Source organism: Acomys minous (assembly GCF_964271855.1).
Source record: "Acomys minous genome assembly, chromosome: 9".
Classification (NCBI taxonomy): domain Eukaryota; kingdom Metazoa; phylum Chordata; class Mammalia; order Rodentia; family Muridae; genus Acomys; species Acomys minous.
The window spans coordinates 117,813,507-117,836,654 of NC_140490.1; the positions used below are offsets into that span (position 1 = coordinate 117,813,507).

At 36.3% G+C, this 23,148-nt stretch overlaps 1 protein-coding gene across 6 annotated transcripts in view; it reads right to left on the reverse strand.

Moving 5' to 3' along the window:
* Nucleotides 1–23,148, reverse strand: part of LOC311605446 (uncharacterized protein) — a 354,125-nt gene that overhangs the window by 123,847 nt on the left and 207,130 nt on the right. For 5 of the 6 annotated variants that reach the window (XR_014781946.1, XR_014781947.1, XM_084795968.1 and 2 more), the window contains one exon: nucleotides 8,982–9,068. Coding sequence is in view for 3 of the 6 variants with exons in the window: in XM_084795968.1 (XP_084652094.1) it covers nucleotides 8,982–9,068 (87 nt within the window). In the remaining 3 variants the exon portion in view is untranslated. Of the gene's footprint in view, nucleotides 1–7,582; nucleotides 7,638–8,981; nucleotides 9,069–23,148 lie in introns of all 6 variants that reach the window. The other variant, XR_014781945.1, reaches the window with a different exon arrangement.

The following is a 23,148-nucleotide window of genomic DNA, read 5'->3' on the forward strand; positions in this document are numbered from 1 at the left end:
CATTTAATTTGATGTTGGGTATCAGCTTGATGCATATAGCCTTTATTATGTTTATGTATGGCCTTGTATCCTTGATCTCTCCAACACTTTTCATGAAGGGGTGTTTTTTCCTGCATCTAATGAGATGATCATGAGATTTTTTTTTTTTAGCTTGCTTATGTGGTGGATTACATGAGTAGATTTTCTTCTTTTTTTTTTTTCCCTCCCAAGACAGTGTTTCTCTATGTTATATTGGCTATCCTGGACTCACTTTGTAGACCAACTTGAATTCACAGGGATCTGCCTGAATCTGCTTCCTGAGTGCTGGGATTAAAGGCATGTGGTACCATGCCTGACTTAGATTTTCATATGTTAAACCACCCCTGCATTCTTGGGATTAATCCTATTTTATCTGTTGTTGATATATTTGATTTGTATTGCTATTAGCTCTTCTTTGAGTGTCTGATATAATTCTGCACTAAAACTATCTGGCCCTGGACATTTTTTGGTTAGAAGACTTTTAATGACTGCCTCTATATCCTTGGGCGTTATATAGGACTGTTTAAACTGTTTACTTTGTCTTGACTTAACTTTGATAAATGAAGTCTATCAAGAAAATCATCCATTTCTTTTACATTTTCCAAATTTGTGGAATACAGTCTTTTGAAGTAAGACCTAATGTTTCTTTGGTTTTCCTCACTGTTTGTTGCTATGTCCCCCTTTTTAATTTCTGATTTTGTTAATTTAGATACTTTCCCTCTGCCTTTTAGTTAGTTTTGCAAAGAGTTTGTCTATTCTGTTGATTTTCTGAAAGAATCAGCTCTTGGTTTCATTGATTATTTGCACTTTTTCTTTGTTTCTAATTTACTGATTTCAGCCCCGAGTTGGATGATTTCCTGGAGTCTACTCCTCTTTTGTGTGTTGTTTCTTTTGTTCTAGAACTTTCAGATGTGCTGTTAAGTTCCTAGTGTGTGAATCTCTCTAATTTCTTTATGAAGTGGATTAATGCTATCAACTTTCCTTTTAGCACTGCTCTCATTGTGTCCCATGAATATGAGTATGTTGTGCCTTCATTTTTCTTGAATTCTACAACATTTTTATTTCATCTCTGATCCAGTGGTCAAGGGGTAGGGAGTTAGTTCATTTCCATGAGATTGTAGGCTTTCTGTTGTTTCTGATGGTGTTGAGTTCCAGCTTTATTCCATAATGGTCCAATAAGATTTAAGGGGTTATTTCAATCTTCTTGTGTCTGTTGAGGTTTTCTTTGTGTCCTAGTATATAGTCAATTTTGGAGAAGGTTCTGTGAGATCCTAAGAGGAAGGTATTTTTTGTGTGTGTTTGGGTAAAATGTTCTGTAGATATCTCTTATGTGCATTTAATTCATGAAGTCTATTAGTTTCATTATTTCTGCATTTAGTTTCTGTCTTGATGATCTGTCTGTTGGTGAGAGAGGGGTGTTGAAGTCTTCCGCTATTAATATGTGGGATTCAATGTGTGATATAAGCTTTAGTAATGTTTCTGTTATGAATGTAGGTACTCTTGCATGTGCAGCATAGATGTTCAGGACCGAGATGTCAACTTGATGTATTTTTCCTTTGATGAGTATGAAGTCTATTTCTTCACTTTTGATTATTTTTGGTGTGTTCTTGGATTCAATTTGCAAGAATTTTATTGAGCATTTTTAAATCTATATTCATAGGGAAAGTCTTTTGTAATTCTCTTTTATTGTTGTCTTTGCCCACCTGTCAGAGGTGCTGTGGCAATTGTGGCACAAAGCTTGAGGGAATCACTAACCACTATCTGATTTGATGTAAGACCTACTCCATGAGAAGGACCACATACCAAGAACTAAAGACTAGATAGCCTGGGCACCTAAGATAAAACCAAATCTTTCTTTTCTTTCTCTCTCTCTTTTTTTAAATGTAGCAATAAGATGGCTCGTAATGACATTCTGTTATACTTATGGATCAGTGCCTTGGTCAACCATCTTTAGAGACACTTCCTTCCACAGCAAACGGTAACAAACATGTACAGCCAGACATTATGCAGAGAATTAGAGTCCTTGAAAAACTCTGCTCTATATGGTGTATCTCTATCAACTTCCTCCACTCAGGGCTCAGAAAACACTGTAAAAGAGGAAGCAAGAAGAATGTAAGAGCCAGAGGGAATAGAGGGCACCGCTAAATCAACACGAGCAAATCTCAGAGAAATTCACTGAGTCGTAGGTAGTTGCATGGGGCTGTACCATGTCCTTTAAATATTATTGCGTCTTCCAGTTCATGTAGATTTTTTTATTCTTATGCCTTCTCTTAGGCTCTTTTACTTCTTTTTTTTTCTTTTCCCAACTCTGATGTGTTTGTGCTTGTTTTATCTTTTATCTTTTATTTAAAAAAAGGAAAAAAAGATTAAAAATGGAAAAATTGAGCATCAAAACAATAAAAAAGAAAGTTGAAATCTACTTAAATATTCTGACTTTTTAAAAAATTGTGTTAACCACATTATTCCCTAAATTATCATTTAATTTTCAAAATAACAGTCAAAGTCATTGTTAGCTTTTGGGTTCCTCATTGATATATCTATCTGTTTCGTCCAGATTTTTAGGTATGGAAAATGGAACCGAGCACTGAAATTTTCTTCCTATAGAATTTTATAGGACAAAAGGTTTCATTTCAGATTTCAAGTTATGGACATTATTCTTTCTAATAGATGCAGAATATTTTATGATTCTACACTATTACAGATGTTTATGGCTTACTTATTATCATTTTTATGATATACATGTAAAACCTACTATTTGATGCTGAGCAGTTCATTTATGATAAAACTATACTTATAACATTCTGGTAAAGAAATAATATTACCAAATTGACTAAAATTCGTTTTGCAGCACTGCTTCCTGACATACATCACAAGGTGGGAAGGGATATGTGTCCATTTGAGATGGGCCACATTAAGACAAGAATGTAATTCCACAGTACTGCTCCTACTAACAAAACTATTTCACAAAGACTTGGCAACTCAGAACTAAGAAGCCTTCCACAGGCAACTCATGACCAGGCAGGGTTTTGTCATCTTAGATGACTTCAGGACATGATTCTCTTTTCTTTCCAGTCACTACCCATCATCCCCATCACCTTCTCCATCAAGAGAAACGCAATGGACTCTAAAGCAAGCCTTCAATTAAATACTTTTCTTGATCAAAGTTGCTTTGGTCATGGTGTCTCTTCATAATAGAAACCTTATCTAAGACACACATCTAACATCTTACTTTGTACAATGTGTTTTAGTTTGGTTTCCATTGCTGGGATGTGCACTATGAACCAAAGCAGTTTGAAGAATCAAAGGTTCATTTAGCTTAGAAGCTACAGTACATGTCTGAGGGAAGCCAAGGCAGGAGTGAGAAGAGGAACCTAACTAGAGACCAGAGAGTGCCATTCACGGCGCAGGATATCGGCTGGCTTCCTCTGATGTGCTCATCTGCCTATCTTACACATCCCAGAATCACCTTCTCAGGAATGGTGCTGTCTGCAGTGGGTGGGGTGGGGCCGCCAACATCAGTTTGCAATCAGGAAAGGACCCTACAAGCCAATGTGCTGAATGCAATCATCCACTGAGGTTCTCTCTTCTCAGGTGACTCTAGTTTATGTCAGACTGACAAAGAACAGTCTGATACAGATCTTGCCGCTTTGCTGGAATTTTCTCAAATCAGACAATGAATTTTCATGTAGCATTTGTTCAGGAGAAATATATAAGCAAAAGTCATATTTTATAAATAGTGGGTTTAGTTAGTACATTTACTTAGACACTTTTTCCACATGCATTGTTATATTGGGCAGAAGGCTAATAGCCAACAAATTTTGTAAAATAAATACAACCTGAGTAAAACTTCGAGCTATAAGGACTAACTTTCAAATCATCTTCTCCAGCGCCCACCTTGCTTTGATGATGAAATCTTATGAGTTGTGATGCCCATTCTTTAATTTTCTGTCACGTAGAGCCATCTGTTTTGTTTATACTCTGATGTGAATAAAACACCTGATAAAGTTTTGTGATGCTTTTCCAAACAGATGCTTGGTCTGGACACTTAGTGCTGAGGCAGCTATACTGCTCTGGTCATTCTTGCTACATAATGTCAAAGTAATTGTCTTGAACCCTGGGAAGACTGCCGTTGTACAAACTATAAAGCCTGTTATTAATGCATGCTAGATCTCTGTAAATGGATAATGTCCAGCCAACACATGTCTAATCTACTCAATAAGAATTTATTAAGTATATTTAAAATGTAGCAAGAAGTGGCTGATGCATTTTTCTGAGAATAAGGATATAAATTGGGCATATAAAGACATTTTTATTATATTTTCAACAATATAAGGTAATTTTTCAGCAACCCTTATGCCATGGGCATTAACAACAGCACATCTTGAATTCTTTTCTAGGTTTATAGAACAAGTCTAAGAATGATAGTATCCTGACTTTTTAAAATTTCTGGCTAATAGAAGTATATTCTAACATTACTAATTACTTACATGTTTAAAATAATAACGTGGTAAAGAGCTGGTGCTTACACCACTTAAAGCTAAATTTAAGTGTTTTAGACATGTAGAAAAGCCTACGTTTTCTACTCAGAATACTATGTAATCTGGAGTAAATCAGTTGTCATATAGCAGATATTTGCCAGCTGACTTTATGGGCAATTCTAATGAATATTGACCAGGCTCCATCATTTTAGATTTCTCACTTAATAAGTTAATTGCTGAGATATCATACACAAAACTTGTATGGAAATAAGAAAGAATTCCTATAATATAGAGTAAAAGGCTATGTTTAGTACTTAGAAAATCAAGATGTTATATTCAGAACATTGTATTTGTGCTTTATTTGATAGTGACTATTATTAGGACTTGAATGAACATTTTTTACTTTTATGAGTTATCTATATGTTAATTATCATATTATACTATCCATTTTCCACAACCCTATATGTTTTTGGTTTTTAATTCAAATTTCTTATATTTGTGGCCACAGTTATTATCTCCATGTAAAATAAGGGAAGCACTTATTTAAAGTGCTTTAGAGGTAATTATTTTTTACTTAAGTTTTGCTTTGTTTCTTGAGTCACGAATAGGGCATTTCATCCTGAAGAAAGATCCTCCATGCTCTTTTCACAAGGTCAGCTCTCCGAGGTGAGTGCCCTGGCATCTTGCTAAGTAAAAGCTGGATTGACATAGGTTAACTTGCAGCAATGTCATGTTAAGAATCTTTGAGATTACAAATTTCAGAAATATGCCGACTTTGTTACTATGTTTAAAACAGTCCAAGTCATGTCACTTAATATGGATCTAAAGTGATACAGAACTGGTATTATCTAAAAGAAATGAGTTTTTGAAATTTACAGTTAGCCTAGATGATTTTGGTCCTGAAGTGGAAAAAAGACAAGCATTCCAGAGCAATGGGTGCCAGGACTGATGCTTAATTGTATCATACATAGAATATAACATTAAAGCTCTAGTACATGTGTGTACTTTTGTATCTATGTACAAGTGTGGGTTAAACTTTATTCAAGAGAGAAGATCTATTTTCAGTTTGGCTCTCATTTAGTAACTTATTCTTCCTACAAAAATGACTGAATTAGAAACATTCCTTTGCTAGGCAAAGTAGTATAGGCCTTTAATCCCAGCACCCAAGAGGCAGAGGCCAGCAGAGCTCTGTTAGCTTGTGGCCAACATGATGTACATATGAGTTACAGGACAGCCAAGAGATACACAGTGAGACCCTGGGCTGTCACCTCCTTACAGGGTGATCCAATCAGATGGAGGTAAAGACAAATGCAGACATTAAAGATTCAAGGTCACACAAATATAAACAGAAGCCATTCCTCAATAGTAAGAACATAAAGCAAGCATTTTGGAAGAGTAGAATAGAAGTCTGCAGTAACATATCGAACTGAGATGAGTTTTGTACAATTCCATAATTAATGAGAAAGCAAGGACACATTCAATGATCAAAGGAAGGAAACTGACCAAAATAGAATGGCCAGGCAGAATGATCCAGAGGATTTTATAACAAAACATAAACTTAAAAAAAGAGGTGGGTAGCTGAACAAGTATATAATTCATAGCTATGCTTGGCTAAGGGATATTTCATACAAACTTCTAATGAATGAAAATGGGAAATGACTGCAAAACGCTCATATATCATTTATGGGTTGGTATAGAGTGCATTTAAATCAACCTCTGTATCTCGTTGACATTCTAGACAGTGACTCACCTATCCAAACCTAATTATTCTGTAATATTCAGAGCTAAGAATTCCTTTGGGTAAGATTTTAAATAGACTGCTGCAGTGGAAAGTCTGATACCTCATTTGAGTACACCAAGTAAGTTGCGTTTGTGACAGCCAAGACGACCTGGCAACACTACCCAATGTACCTGCCACTTTATGAATTCTTTCAAAGCAGTGGCCAGGAAGGTGATGCTCGGCTCTGGGTGCATGACAGGGAAGGTGCCTTGAGAGCATCCTGGGGACACTTTTGGTTTGTGTATGGGCTGCATTTTCTTTTGAAAGTAAAATAAGTAAGAAAAGATAATGGCTAACTGGCATTCTGACCCAACAGCAGTTAATAACAACTGTAACCATCCAAGAAAAGGCACAACTTTTAAGTCGGAAAGTTCTTTAACGAAAGGGGGGAGGGGCAGGAAGAAACACTCGATTACAGGGGTAAGGGGGGAAATGCAGGGAGGGACAACTAACATTAAGGGCCTCTAGAGGGAGCATACAGAAATCCACTACAGTAAAAGCTTCTTTAAAAAAACACATATACGGAAGAAGTCAAAATGAAATCAATATATAACAGGGAAGACAAAACCCCAACTAGACCTTTCTCACAACAAAATAAAACAAAACAAAAAACAACCAAAACAACCAAAGAACAACAACAAAAATCCCAAGCTACTGTCAATGCTATTGATGCTGCCCACAAACTTATGGTAAGGCCCTATTGGTAACACCACACTTCCATAGCTCATTGAATACGGAGAACTGGGGCTGATGGCTAACTGGAGGTTCATCCCTGCTGACTAGTGCTCATGGTCCAGGAAAGTACTTTGCATATTACTAGAAGATAAAAGAAAACATCAATCTAGCTACAAAACCCTCTGCTACAAAACGGTGGCCTGCCTATGTGATGTGCTGGGGCAACAGTGGCAGGAAAGTTGTGAGAATAACCAACCCCTAGCTGTTTGGATTTAAGGCTCATTTAGAAGCCATGCATGTCCCTGCTCAGGTGCTCAAGAACATGAGATACTGGACATGCAAACCACACTTAAGGGGGCCCCATACCCAGAAGTAGACGGTCAACACAAAACAAACTCGATAGTATGGTGTGTTTGGAGATGTTTAGTTTCATAACACTTTTTTTTTTAAGCATGATTTTACATTACTTGTCTTTTGTCTTATGCTTTTTTTATTTTGTGCATTTATGGTGTGTGTTTGTGTTTGTGTATATGAATGTGTATGTGTGTATACACATATGTGTGCATGTGTGTGCGCATGTGTGTGTTTCTTGTGCTTTTTATTTATTTATTATTCTTTTGAGTTTCCTTACTTTTTCTTTTCGCTGCTTTATTTTATTCTGTTTCATTTTCTACCTTTTCCTTTTTCTAAAGAAAGAGAAAGAAGGCAACTTAGATAGGAAAGGTGGTAAGGAGAACCTGGGAAAGACAACGGAGGGAAACCATGATCAGAATAAACTGTATGAAAAGCTTTGTGAATACATTTTTTAAAACAGAGTGAAACACATGACCCATGTATGATTACAAGTGATGCAACTTAGAAAGGAAGCCCAGAATTACAGAAATCACAAGGCTCCTTGCAACTGTATTATTACCATTTGAATACATCAGGGAACAGAGCATGTACTGTAAGTAAAAAAGTAAGAAAGCATCTCAAACAGAGCAGACTAGAAGGGACACCATTTCAAACTCAGAGAGAGCAATTCAGCTGATTGCATTGACTTCCACAAAACATTGTCTCCCCAAATTAATTAATGATAAATGTTCTTACATCCTGTTGAGGGATATTTGGGTCTAAAATATTTCTCAGAATTATGTAGAGGGTAAATATAAATAGTAGAGCCAGGGAATCTGAGTACAAATCTCATTTTTTCTTCTTTCAACCTGCAGAATTTCTACAAGTTTTCTCATCCTTAGGTTTTCATTCCTTAATAATAAAACAGAGATAATGACAAAATTATCTGGCAAAATTCTGTCTAATTATATTCAGCCTATTATACTCCTTCCCTCCAAAAAGTATCTCTTCCTGAGACCACTGCTCTGATGTTGATATCATTATTTTTTATTAATAATATCACAATTCTACCCCTCAGGCATTCTCAATATTATTTTATTGTAATTTTTAATTTTAAATGAACAAAATTGTATTTTTGAATTTGTTAAAATTCAAAGTATCGCCCAAGAAGTAGACTTTTTTTTATTAGTTTTAACTTCAAACCTCATTAAGTATTGGCTGCACACATTTCAGTTTGGGGAGGACATATTCTAAGTTTGATCAATAGTTGCTTAGTAGCCATCTTAGAAATGATTGCATTGTTCAGTATAATTTTTATTAGTTCTTTCCTTGAGCATTCTATTTAGTGTTTTGATTATATTTATCCTCTCCCCCAGAACATAAATAGGGACTTCTGACCTCTAATGATGTAAGATACTTTTGTCAAATTAAGCCATAATATTGAGGTACTTTATTACAGAAACAAAACAGTAATACATAATGTCTCACAAATCTTCTTATCAGCATTTTACTTTAGGTAAAGGAGATTTATAGGAAAATATCTTCTCCAATGCTAATACGTGATCAGATTAGGTAAAATTCACAGATGATAAACTTAAAACCCTAAGTTTAAGTATTAATTTTTGTATGTTTTCATTACTTGTTCAGATAGATACATTCAAATTTCCCATCAATATTGCATCACCCATAGTACTTACAGTGTGTTGTTCTTTGTGAATATGTTCATCTGGTCCTTGGCTTAAAATCTGGTCCTTTGCAGTAAAAATCTTCATCAGCAAACATACCTGAAACATGCAAAGTTTTTGACATCAAGAAGATATTTGAAGATTCAAATTAACCACTTCTGTTGCATTAGATATTCAATACATACATGAATATGTTGCCATTTATACACCAAAATGATGTATGCTGCCATAACATAGAAGACTACAGAAATAAAATTATTCAAGATCCAATTAAGCTAGAATGATTTGGACTTTTCTAGTCCTAAGGTTTTGTATCAGAAATTATAATGAGGCTTAGCAATATCTTTCTTGTGATTTCCACAGCTAAAAACAGATAGATTGCAAATTGTGGCATTTTGCATGTGTCTTTGTAAAAAATCCTCACAGGTCGTGTGTTCCAGTAGCCAAGTGCTGCTGGAGAATTCAATGACTTGAAGAGAACTTTGAAGTATTCAAGTACCTCTTAAATAAATGACACAGCTTGGACCCACAAAGCAGAGTTTAAAGCAGAAATTAGCACTCCATGTAAATGTTATTCCATCTCTCAAAGAGCAATAAAGTTGGATTTATATATATATAATATCCAATATATATATATATATATATATATATATATATATATATATATATATACAATATATATAAAGATAATTGAATCAGCAAAGTCCTCGAGTGCCATCACAAACTAAACCCAGGAGCCTTTCACAGTAAAAGTTCTTTAAACCACTGTAAACAGCTAGGAGGCCGAAGGAGGATTGAAATCACAGTTTTCTCTTTCACAAAGCAGCTGAAGAATACGGTGTTGCTATTTCAATAAGAGTAGCACCACACTGATAACAGACACTATTCAAAATTTAATAAAGAATTATCCTCTTAATCAAAACATGACTGTGAGGTTTGGACTCTCACTGGAAAGCAGAATAATATGAACAAAAGAGAAATGGAGCTGTGCCTGCATATCAATGCTACAATATGAATAACACCTTGGTACATGTGCAGCAATTAAAGGCAGGAACTGAAAGGCAGTTCCTGGTTTAGCAGTGTCAAGCTGCTTTCCAAGAAGTTGGGACCACATAATCAGAGAAATATGGAGAAAGAATTCAGTAAAATGTCATGACCCTAACAGGAACATGAACATTCTTTTACTTGAGGTGATTCTGCATAAATTTTTGACCAAAGTACATGTCTACAAATTTATATGTAAGATAGAAGTAAAGATTAATATAATCTTTTTATATTAATCCCTACAGATTATATTAAATAAGTTTTTATTTAAAATTGTATTTGCAATGTGTAGTTACCAAAAGTTTTCTTCTGACTCAAGATATGTAACAGTTAAGGAAAATCCTTGGTCTCAGAATGGCAGAATCTCTTTCCTGATTATAAGGACTTTACTCAGAGTGAGAAAGTTAAAGTTTCCTCTTGGCACAATTAAGATAGTAAGATTAGATACCCACTGAGAGGTAAGATTTTAATGAGTAAATGTTTGAAAGTGATAAATTAACTATTAATTTTCAGAAAATAGAGTCTGATGAAAGGATCTAGAAATCAAATCTAGCTGATAAAAATTCAATTCCATTCATGACTATGTCATTGGAGGCAACAAAACTGTATTTATTTATTTGATTAATTTCAATATCTGAATAATATTTTTTGAATCATTACAATGTGCATCTCTAGAACCAGTAGGCAAATGGTGGGTAAGAGAGGGGAATGTATGTATATACATGTGCCTCATATGCATGTTAGTGTGGAAGCCAAAGGTTTTCCTGTAATATTATCTACATTATTCTGCCTGCCTCCCCAAACATGCAGAGGTACTCCGCCCTCCGTCTCCAGAAGTTATAAATCTTACAGCTCAGCTTTTGATTTCCATTTTTTAGAACAACAACTACAACAACAGAAAGATCATTTCTGTTGTTTAAGACACACAAAAATGTGATATATTGTTATGGCAACCTTACACAAGCATACTCTTCAGTAATGAAGAACTGAGGTACTGAGGAATAAGCCTGCATCGGAAGTTGTGGGACAGACACAAATTCAGCACCGAAGACGTGGTTAGGAGCCAAGACCAATGAAGACGCAAAGCCAATCTGCTAAAGATTTACATAGAAAGTGTTCTGTTCCCAGCTTCTCTGAGGGCTGTGGTCAGACCCAAATAAGTCACAGGAAAAGTGATAGGTCCCAGGGTCAAAAATGAGAGCCAAGGCCAGATCATGTGGAAGTACACAGGGCAGGGCAAGGGGCTCCAATCTCACTGAGCTGGTGGCAACTTTGAACTGTTTTCGATGGATACGTTTAAAAACACCTTTCTCCTCCAGAGGGAAACACTGGAAAGTTCTGAGAATAGTAGAGAGGGACTCAACAAATCAAGTTGTCAGATAATGAGTTCCAAGGAAGTGAAGAAGAAAGGAAGATGCAATTAGCTGTCTTTTGATGGAAGAGAGCAGAAAATTTTCTGATAGGAAAGACATTGGCAGTAAAAAAAAAAAAAAAAAGAATGTCAACAAACTATAATGGTTTTCAACTTGAGCAAATGTGCTGCCAGCGGGAATATGTCCAGCGGTGAGTAATGAGTTAATTCAAAGAATGGAAGTTGAACATTAGTTTGTCTACTTAAAAATAGTAGTATAAATGTACCTTGTTATGTTGCATAACCAAATCATGTGGGTTGTGATGATTATGATTTTAGAAAACAATTAATTCTTGTTATAGGTGATAATTTGATCAAAGCTATTCAGTCTAATTTAATTTTAATTCTATTCCTTTGTTCATTTTTTTTATTCCCACAATATGTATAGCTTTCTATAGTTCTCCTAAAATAAAATTTCCATGTGTAATATGTTGATGTTCCTATGGAAAAGTCAGTGTGGGATAACATGGATTAAAGTTCTAGCCTAAAGAGACATCATGTTTGTTCACATAAATATAGTGCATACATACCTTACTTTTGTATATGTAAAAATATGCAATGACCTTTCTCTAGACTGCACAAGGATTTAATAATGTTCTATGCAAATTACAGTGGGGAATTATAAACCGTTAAGGGTTCTCATCTTTTAATGTGCAATAGAGCATTGTTTCACTTTTAAAATTGGATGAGGATTGTTTACAAACATCGCTTTTACTAATAACACCATATTCCAGTTGTCACTTGAGTATTTAAATGTCTCGCTCTATGCACACTAGAGGAATAAAATAGCTGTTTAAATGGTGGTAGCCAGAGAGTTACTGAATGTCCTGACAAGGCAATGATTAGGACAATTCCACTTTATATAAACTCCTTGGCAGCTCCTGAATGATACAGAGACCATGCAAGCCCTACTGGTAGTAGAGATATCTACAAGAGAATTTCCCTAAACTTGTTGTGTGTAGTGGTTTGAATTAGATATCTCTCATACATCTTGGATCTTTGAATACCTGGTCCTAAATTGATGGCGGTTTCGGGAAGGATTAGGAGGTGTAGCTTGGTTAGAGGAAGTATGTTTCTAGAGTCAGGCTTTGAGGTTTCAAAAGACACAATATTTCAAGCTACATCTCTATTTGCCTTTTGTAGATGCAGATGTGAGCCCTCAGCTGCTGCTCCAGTGAGGTGCTGGCCTGATACCATGCTCCCACTGTGATGGTGAGGGAATCCTATCCCTCAGGAACCATAAATCTAGAATAAACCCTTCCTTCCATGAATAGCCTTGGTCATGGTGTTTATCATAACAACAGCTAAGTAACTAAGACACAGTATTAGAAAACATTGTCAAGAAAAGCTTAAAGCAGAGCAATGGGGGTAAAGGTAGAGAGGAAGAGAACACTGAAAAAACAAAAACAAAAACGAACATTTTCCTTACATAAAATTAAAAGTGCCACTGACACATTCAACTTTCTAATTTAAGTGGTAGGACATGAGGAAATATCACAACTGAAGTAGAAAATAAAAATGAGTAAGAAAGTGAAAGAGTGTGAAAATAAATTTTAAATAGGCTATAATTTGAAATATTCATGGATCCCAAGGAGAAATGCAATTAGCATCTTATAAAAGAAGCCAGGGCTAAAAGTGTGCTTTGGGATCTGCTGGCTGTGGTAAGGGGATCCATCTCTAAGGATGAGAAGTTGTTGGAAGGTCAGGTTCGAGTCTCATGGTATCAAAGACAGAATCTGAGAAACGAAGAAGAGGTGGGAAAAAAGGCAAGTGATCTGCAGGCTACCTTGACACAAATATCACCTATATGGAGTTTAATTAAAAGGTTTCACAGTGTGGGGTGAAGGGACTTTTCAATGTGAAAAGTATGATTTGACAGAAATCACTGTCATTCTCATGAAAATTCCAATTCTTATTTCTAATGTCAACCAAAATATGAAAACTAGTATGTTATAACTTGGCAGAAAACAAAAGTCAGACACACACACACACACACACACACACACACACACACACACACACACACACATACACACACACACGTGGGGACAGAGACAGAGAGAAAGAGAGAGAGAGAGAGAGAGAGAGAGAGAGAGAGAGAGAGAGAGAGAGAGGGAGTCAACAATCATCTAAGAAGACAAAAGAACAAAAGTGAACACCTTTTTTTTCAAAATAGTTGTTTTTTTAATTAAAATATAATTACATAATATCCCCCTTCCCGTCCCTCCCTCTAACCTCTTTCATGTTCTCTCTTGTTTTCTTTCAAATTCATGCCCTCTTTTTCTCCAACAATTATATATATACATATATATTCCCAAATATGTAAATACAATCTGTTTAGTCAATATAATAATTTTTATGTGTATGATTTCAGGACTGCAAACATACTAATGTGTTAGGGAGAAATCTCATGGGGGTCTTAAGCCTAAATAAAAAATATATAGGCGTCTAAGGAATACTGAATTGGAAGTCTTCTGCAAGGAGGAGCCCTTGAGTTGTTTATGCAAAATAGGCTTTAAAAGAAGAAAATAATGTGAAGATTCTCACATATAATTTCAAAACTAGCAAAAAAGCCACAGCAGTTGAAACACCGTGGTATGGAAATGAGGAAGGGTATTGAGTGACCAGAACCAGGAGAGCAGAAATAACTTCGTCTATCAATTACTTGTATTAGTTATCAAAGAATGTCAAGAACACTCAATGGAAATAAAACAGCATTTCTAAGCAAATGATATTTTTAAAACTGAATAAGTACATGCAAAATATTAAATTACACAAACCAGGTGTAAACATTAACTCCAAAAGATCAGAAGCGTATATTCAAGAGTCAAAAGTATAAACCTGCCAGAAGAAAACCCAGAACTAACCCCGTGGTTCTCAGCCTCCCTAATGCTGCAGTGGTGCTTTACTCACGTTATGGTGCCCTCCAACCATAAAATTTTTTTCCTTGCCATTTCATCACTGTAATGCTGCTACTGTTATGAATTGTAACATAAATATCTGATATGCAGAATATCTGATATGTTACCCCTGTGAATGGGTTGGCTGACCCCAAAAGGTTCAGGACCCACAGGTTGAAAACTGCTGGACTAATGTTTCAAAATGTGTGTTTCTGGAAAATGTTTTAAAGCATGAAATCAAAATTAGAGACAACAAGACCTTTGCTAAATATTCTATCAAAATTTAAAATTCTTATGCATCAAAGGACATAGTAAAGACATTATACAGAATGCAGAACATGTTTGTTATTCACATAGCTGATATTATGGTATTTAAAGTAAAAGATATGTTCATCTACTGACTAGAGATGAACATCTTGATTAAATAACCTATGGAGGGCTTAAGTAGGTATTTTTCTAAAGAAAGGGTACACAGGACCAATAATCATAGAAAGGACAATAAGCACATCACTTCTATCAATTGTATATCAAATGTGCAATCAAAGCATGAGAACCTAGCTGGACATTACAGTAATCCCTATGCCCATCATGCTGAAAAAAAAAAAACATTGCAAAGTGAGGGCACATTAGGTTACATAGCTCCTTCAAAAACTCCTGGGCTCCATGGTGAAGCCTCTAAAAAATGTTATTTTATACACAATACATCTTTAAGACTACCTCAATGGCTCAGGAAGCATCACTAAAAGGACAAAAAGAATGTAAATCAGAGAAAGTGTGTGAGGAGCCATGTGGAACACTGAATTTCCAAAATGACATGGCTGTTGAACTCTTGAAATCAAAACAATTGTGATTACCTTCATGAGATGTCTCCCTTTGAGATTTTCAGTGGTATAGACACGAGTAAGGTGCATATTCTCCTTTATGAAGCCTTAGTAAAACACATTAGGTCTCTCTCTCTCTCTCTCTCTCTCTCTCTCTCTCTCTCTCTCTCTCTCTCTCTCACACACACACACACACACACACACACACACATACACACGCACACACACACGCACACACACACGTGCACACACATACACACATACACTTGAACACAAACACTAAATATGCAAGTGTAAGGGAGGCTAGTTGAGATGATGAAAGCAATTAATAAGCCTGGGAGGGGGCGGATGAAAGAAGAAGAAACCTGAAGGCTGTTATTCTTCCCACACTATGTACATAATTTTAAAAGTCACAACGGAACCCATTATTGTGTACATTTAACCGATATAAATAAAATCATTAGTTAAAAACACATGGGAAAAAAAGTTCAAATCAGAGGCGGTGGGAAAAGATCAATTGATACAAGCGTGGGGCCCTGAGTTTGGCCCTCAATCCCTAAGTTAAAAAGCTGGATGTTAAACTCTCCTCATTCCAGTGCTGAGGAAGTAGAGTGCCTGGCCACCCAGCCTGTCTGCTAGATACACTTCAGGACAAGCAGAGGCTTTGTCTCAAAAACAGAGAAAATAGCGCCTGACAACATGGCATGCACTCATGCACACTTGCACAGATATGCACAAACACATATATGCACAGGTACACATAGACCCACGCACATGTGCACCTGCACACTCATTAATAGGCACAAATATGCAGACACATACACATATGCATAAGCACCCTATACACACACACACAAACACACAAGCAAGCACCTCCAACACACTTGAACATGCACACATATATGCACATACATATATACACATGTGTACCTCCACACACATGAACATGGACATATACACACACAAACAAAACTAAACAAAAAGAGAATGCTGGTGATGAAGTGGAGTATTAAAATTCTCATATATTGTCACTAAGAACTTAAAGCGGGATATGGCTATAATGTCACACAGAAAAATTTCTCCTACGGATAAGTAAAAGCATATGTTGACACATGATTGTCCGTGCTTGTTATAATAGCACATTCCACAATAGATGAAAAATGAAACCAACTACATATCAATGGATGAATGGGGAAAATACAGTTAGCCACAAAATAGAATATTAGTCAACCATGAAATAAGGTAATAATACATGCCTCAACAAAAAGAATGCTTTATATTAGATTTTTTAAAGCAATACATGTAAGGCCATAAACAGTTAATCTCATTTTTCTGAATTGTTCAGAACAAGGACATGCAGAAAGACGGAGAGCAGGTTGGCAGGTCTGGAGGCGCGTAGGAGGGGGTGAGCAGTGACGGCTTCCCGTGTATCAGGTGTTCCTAGAGCAGTAGTTCTCCGTTGGCCGAATGCTGCATCCCTTTAACACGGTTCCTCATGATATGGTGACCCCCAACCATAAAATTAGTAATGATTCTACCTCATAGTATAACTTTACTCCTGTCATGAGTTGCAATATAAATATCTGATGGTCAGGATATCTGATATGTTGTTGGACCCTGAAGGGGTCGTGACCCACAAGTTGAGAACCACTGCTCTAGAGGGTATGAGTAGTAATATTTACACAAAACTGTGAGCATATAAAAGCCGCTGAACGCCACAGTGTTGGCTTCAGTTCGAGCAGCCTTTCTGTTCTGTTAGTTAAACTTTGGGACATTGACACTGGCTGAGGGAAGTGACTGATTAGAGAGTATTAACCTATTCATATACTTCCATGCTTTGGGAAACAATAAGGAATTTTACATTTAATTATTGCTGATGTTATAGACATGGAAGGCCTCTCTGAATTCTTGTTCTTGTTAGCTACAAAAATGCACAGAATAGGCTGTGGCTCATCAGTGTGTGCTCCACAGCAAAGCAAGACGTCCACTACATACCTACTGACCTAAATCTGCATTTGGACAATTTGGGTCCATATTTGGGTCATATTTACAGAAAACTGCTGGAAAGGCTGCTCTGCATCGATGATCCCTATCAATGTGGGAAAGATGGACTGTAAATTCAAAATGTTATTTCATAAGGGTCATCATTTTTCTCCTTCATCTAATATGATGTCTTTAGAGGAAAATAATCATTTGTAATTTTCCATTAGTCCATTAGGTTCAAGTGCAGGTAGCAGTTGATGCCTATGAAACAGGAAGTGAATATCACTTAACCAATGATGGCTACCTGAATGTTAGAAGTCCATTTCATAACATAGGAGATGCTTTGCCTCAGGATAAAGCTAATTTTCTTTCTTACATGTGTGTATTTTATGAATCTGTTTCTAATTTGTTAACAATACACATCTGATTTGTCTGTCTTCATCACTTTTATAATTTCTACTTTTGAAAATACTTTTTAAAATAACATAAGTTTCTTCCGTTTTTCATTACAAATTACATAACCAAATTATATACTGCTTTGTATGTTGTGGAATCACTATTGATTCCTGAGTCTTGGGGAAAATTCTGCTTCCACAGGTGGTAAACTTTAGGTAGGCATATGCCTGTCTGCTTCATTGCTTTGATTTTATATATTTTAAAGAAAGGTTTTATCTTGAGTTCTCAAAGACTGCATTTTTGAACAGTTTCACTGTTGGTTGAGGGTTTTTTTCTTTTTTTTTTTTGTTTTGTTTTTTCCAAAACAAGATTTCTCGGTGGTTCTTGTGGCTGTCCTGGACTCACTTTGTAGACCAGGGACCTCACTGATCTGCTTGTCTCTGCCTCCCTGAGTGCTGGGATTAAAAGCATGCACCACTCTGCCCTGCTTGAGGTTGAGATTTAAAAAAAAACAATATTAAGTGATTAATAACAGAAATGTCCATCCATTAGTAGGTAGTAGTGTGCAGAATTACAATTCTTGAGAGCCTTGAGAGTTTCCCTTAATCCAACTCTTGACTAAGCTGCATTCTTTGCCTAATTTTGCTTCCATGTATTATATGAAGCTGTATATCGACCTTTTCCTTAAATGTTCTGAATTATTAGAAACACTTTATAATGTTTTGTTTCATCAAATGCTGCTACTTCACTACAGTCTCTGGTAATCTCAAAAGCTTACCTTTCACTAGGACTCACCATGCCCATTTTCTCATTTCCTTCTGTTTTTTAGGTAAATATAAGCTTCTACATTTGCACAACACTTTGAGTTAACAAAATGTCATCATGTACTGTCTCTACTATTTAGGACTTTAAAAATATGTGAAATGCTTTTTAATCTTATTACTATTCAAAGGCCAGGATATGGTTTATAGTATGAGAGAGAGAGGCAAGTGCAGACCTTTAGCTTCTTAGGAAAAGAAACATAAATACTGTCCCAAGCTTTGTGCACATTGCACAGTAGTATCAATCAAGAAAAGATCAAGCAATTAGAAATCATTTTATTGTGTTAAAACCTTAACCTCAGAGAAAAGCACTCAAGTAGAAAGCTTTAAAAAAAAACTACACTAAGATCCCACTACAAAAATCTTGCTCAAAATATGGACATATAGCAAACAATGAAAGGAATGCTAGCAACACACACACACACACACACACACACACACACACACACACCCCAAAAAAAATCATCTGAGGTAACTGAAGATTTATCCCAAGATAAAGGCACTGCAAATCAATAAAAATTCCATGACATTCAACAAAGCGGTACAATTTTACAAAGGGATGACTTTATACAAACCTTGCAAAATGATGCAAAAAGATCTAAAAGACAGAAGCTAGATAAAGAGTGCCAGAAAATAGAAAGGAGTTCAAACATTGTGAAGTGATAGCTCAATTTATGCCCTTCAAAACAACCCCTAACAACTTGGAAGTGCCAGTGTTGCAAGCTTAAAATATTCAGGATATTCTCCTGGGCTCAGTCATACTTGGAATATGTCCAACAGTTTGAGAAAGAAAGGGAAGAACAAATAAATGGAAGGCATAAAAGGGGGCGGGGAGACAGACAAAAAGAAAGTCAAACATTGCTAAAACAACTTTCCTTAAAGATGAATAGGTAAAAATAAATCATAAAAGGAAGAACGTATTTAAAGAAAACATCATTCAAACACTAAGGAATTTTTAAGGTAACACCAAAACTACAAACAACTCTCCACAAGAACATGTCTAAACAACTCCACTTTTGCTCACTCACATCCTGCTGAGACCACTTAACGACCACATGGCACTAAATGCCCTCAGCAGTCGAGATGGTCCTTAGCCTAGGGGAGTCAATCACTACTGCTTAGGACCCCCCATAATGAAGGTAATTCCTGACAGTGTGTCTTTACAGTAGCCATTATGATGTTGCACAGGCATGTTGAGATACTTCTGCTCTAGCCACAACACACACAGTTGTCTGAGAGCAAGGACACTTATTTTCAATTGGAGAACACCTTAGTGAGGGAGAAAAATGTCCCATCTCCAGCCAAGACTCTAAAGCACTTTCGTATCTGTTGAAGGATCAAATATACGACAAACAAAAATGTTCTCATTTAAAAAGAAACTGATAAATAATAGTCAATGACCAGAAAACCAAAGGCCAAAAGAATGTGACTGAAGTCAAATTACTAGTACAGCTTTTTCTTCTATCACTCCGCTGTCTTTGCTTTTGAATGTGACTCATCTGATGATCACAGCAACTTGTTTAAGTTATGGGAAAAAACTTCATAAGCCATATGAAGAGCATTTGCTGGGTTTTAAATCAAACCAGGATTAAGGTCCCTTCATCCAGAGTGAAATGCAGGAAAACTTTTATATGGCTCCCACTATTTTCAGAGCCTTCCATAACTATTTCCTAGGATTCTTGTAACAAGTCCACAAGAAATTTCAGATTCTCAAACATTAAACCTTATCCACGGGCAAGACTCTAAGATGGCGGCGAGCAGTGTAGACTATGTTGAGAAGCTCCAGTAAACGATTCAGGAATTGCACGGAATTCTGAACAAATTTTCATTCTCCCTGCAGGTAGGACATTTCAGTTGTTAAACCTGACCCTAGTAGACAGGTTTTTATTCACTCATTCATTTTTTAAAATTAGCAAAATGAAATACAATAAAATAGAGAAAAACTATCACATCAAAATTGGACAAGAGAAACAAGAAAAAGAGCCCAGAAGAACGTACAAATATAAGATACTCACTCATTTGCTTATTCAAGAACTGCTACAATGAAGTTTAAGTAATATCACTCTTAATTAGTATCTCATTAAAACTAAAAGGAAAAGTCTCTGGAGATGGTTCAGTGGATAAAGCACTTTCCTTACAAGTTTAAGGACATGAGTTTTAGATATGCAGAGCCCATGCAAAGTTGAGCACCATAGTACACACCTCTGTTTCTATGGTGAGGTGAATTATGGAGTGAGGAGAATTCCCAGAAGTTCAGCAGCTGAGTAGCTTGTTGTGTATAGTGGAAGGCAACAAAAACTCTATCTCAACTAAGGCGAATGCTGACGACTGGCATAGAACGTGCCTCACATACACACATTTGTGCAGGCACTACAGAAACACACACACACACACACACAGAGAGAGAGACAGACAGACAGACAGACAGACAGACAGACAGACAGACAGACAGACAAGACATATAGAATATAGAGAGACAGGCAAAGAGATAGAAACAGAGATGGATATACAGAGACAGATTTGAAATTATTAGAAGGCATTGTCTTTATGGTAGTACATAGCTAGTGGTGTGATCTGTATCACTTGCTCCGTGGCATCTTTGGTTTTTGACCCACTTATCTACTGTCTTCCCATCTACTTGTAGCTTGAAATCCTGCGTTTCCTGTTTGTTGAGCAGCCCCACTCCAGACTGTTATATGCCATCTCTGGCTCAAATGCTTGTCTCAGAAACATCTTGGCCACTTGCTCAACACTCCACCTCTTAATTAAAGAAATCAACTTGGCCTTAAATGTATCACTTACCCAAGGGAAATCTTAAATTCTTGAGCCTGTTGATTTTATCTCCCGCATGCTGGGATTACAGGCATGCATGTCCCCTCAAGTCTTATGTAGTGCCAGGATTGAAAACAAAAGTCTTGTGCACTGTAGGTAAGCACTCTACTAAATGAGCCATGTTCCTGACTCCTCCCTCAAACTTTCAATTCTCTTTTTAAACACATGATGCCAGGGAAGTATTGCACTATGGTTCCAGTCGAGTTTGTTCAAAGGAGCAGGTTGAATTTATTGTCAGAGTAGAGGAGTTTATTGGTCCACTAAAAAATTAGTAATGCATTCCTTTTAAAAATGCATTTGTACTATAGAAAGAGGGTTCAGGTTCTTATTTCCCATTTTACCTCTTGCAAATATGTCTATTTATCTTCCAGTTTTCTACTGCATTGTCATACAGCATTAAGCCCTTGCCATATGTAATGCCTTGCTCTTGAGTTTCCAAACAATATTGAGAAATTGTGTATATGAAAATCATTAGGTTCTGAGACCTCCACATTTGTGAGTAGGATTACTGCCTTTCAAAATGTTTGAGGAGGTAAAGTTGGTCATCCCATATCTCCTATTTTATGAAGAGCATTGCAGATGTTCTCACTGACAAGCGATCTGCTGGCACCTTGACCTTGGCTTCCCAGCCTACAGAATGGTGATGACTAAATCACTGTTATTCCTAAATTATATAGTCACAGATATTTTGTTATAAGAATAGAAATTGATTAAGATACTCATAGATTATGGGTAATTACTAGGATCAAACATATGACTGTATCACCTTGTCAGTGTTAGGAAAAATGTAATCAAATAAAATAATTATGTAGCTTTTGCTTAGAAAATAACTATTTACTTTTGGAACATTACATACTATTCTTTAAAAAATCATATTTCATATGCCTTCCTCCATTTAGACTACTGTATGGAGAAAAATGAAACACAAAATAAACACAAATAATCAAATACAGACTTAATTTAACCAAGTTGAGTTGTACAATCCGCAACTCGTGTGGTGTCCTTGATTAGATAAGCTCTGGAAACAGCTTCATTGAGACTTTTGAAAAGACAGAGCCAGACATGGTGGTGCACGTCTTTAATCCCAGCACTCGGGAAACAGAGGCAGATGGATCGCTGTGAGTTCAAGGCCAGCCTGGTCTACAAAGTGAGTCCAGAACACAGAGAGAGACACTGTCTCAAAAAACCAAAAGAAAAAAAAAAGACAATAAGAGAAATTGATTTTTCTGGTAGCTCATTAACTCTAGTTAATAAGTAAAGAACAAGATTAAATTTTAAGCTAACTAGAACAAAAATTTAAATATACATTAATAATATATGAACTATGGAATACTAGTAAGGTAATTGAAAAAAAAAACTGACCAAAGGGCTGTGATGATTTTGTCTATGTGGCACCTTGGCTTCTCAGAGCTCCATACAGAAGCAAAGATTAACTATCATGTGAACTGACAAGACTCTAAGAAAGACCATGGATATTTTATAAAATCTTGTGTCCTACCAAGAAACATTTTCTTTCTCATTTCTGTTCCACCAAGAACCTGCTAGCGAGGGGCTGAAAACCAATTCACTTGGCAAGAGTGTTACCATTTAATGTTATGAGACACAAGCCATATGAACCGCAGTACCTTCCCTCTGATGCTCATCGGTCCTTCTCCATTGCAGTATTTCTGGCATTTTACTGTGAAGTGGTGTTGTTCTCCCAGCATAGGCTAATAATATTCATTTCTATGTACTTCTATGACCAAGTATGTAGCTCAGGTTAAACCTAGGATTACAGGATTTCCTCAAAAGCAGTCTGCAGTGGAGGTAAACATGTTTTTGTCTTAATCCCAAGTGTGGCATGTGAAACAGACTTGTGTAAAGGTGTGCATTATTTTTATGCTGAAACAGAACAGACTTGGCAGAGAACAGGTGATGTTTGTCCACTGGTATAGGAACTGCCTCTTGTGGAGACATGGTCTTTGCCAACTG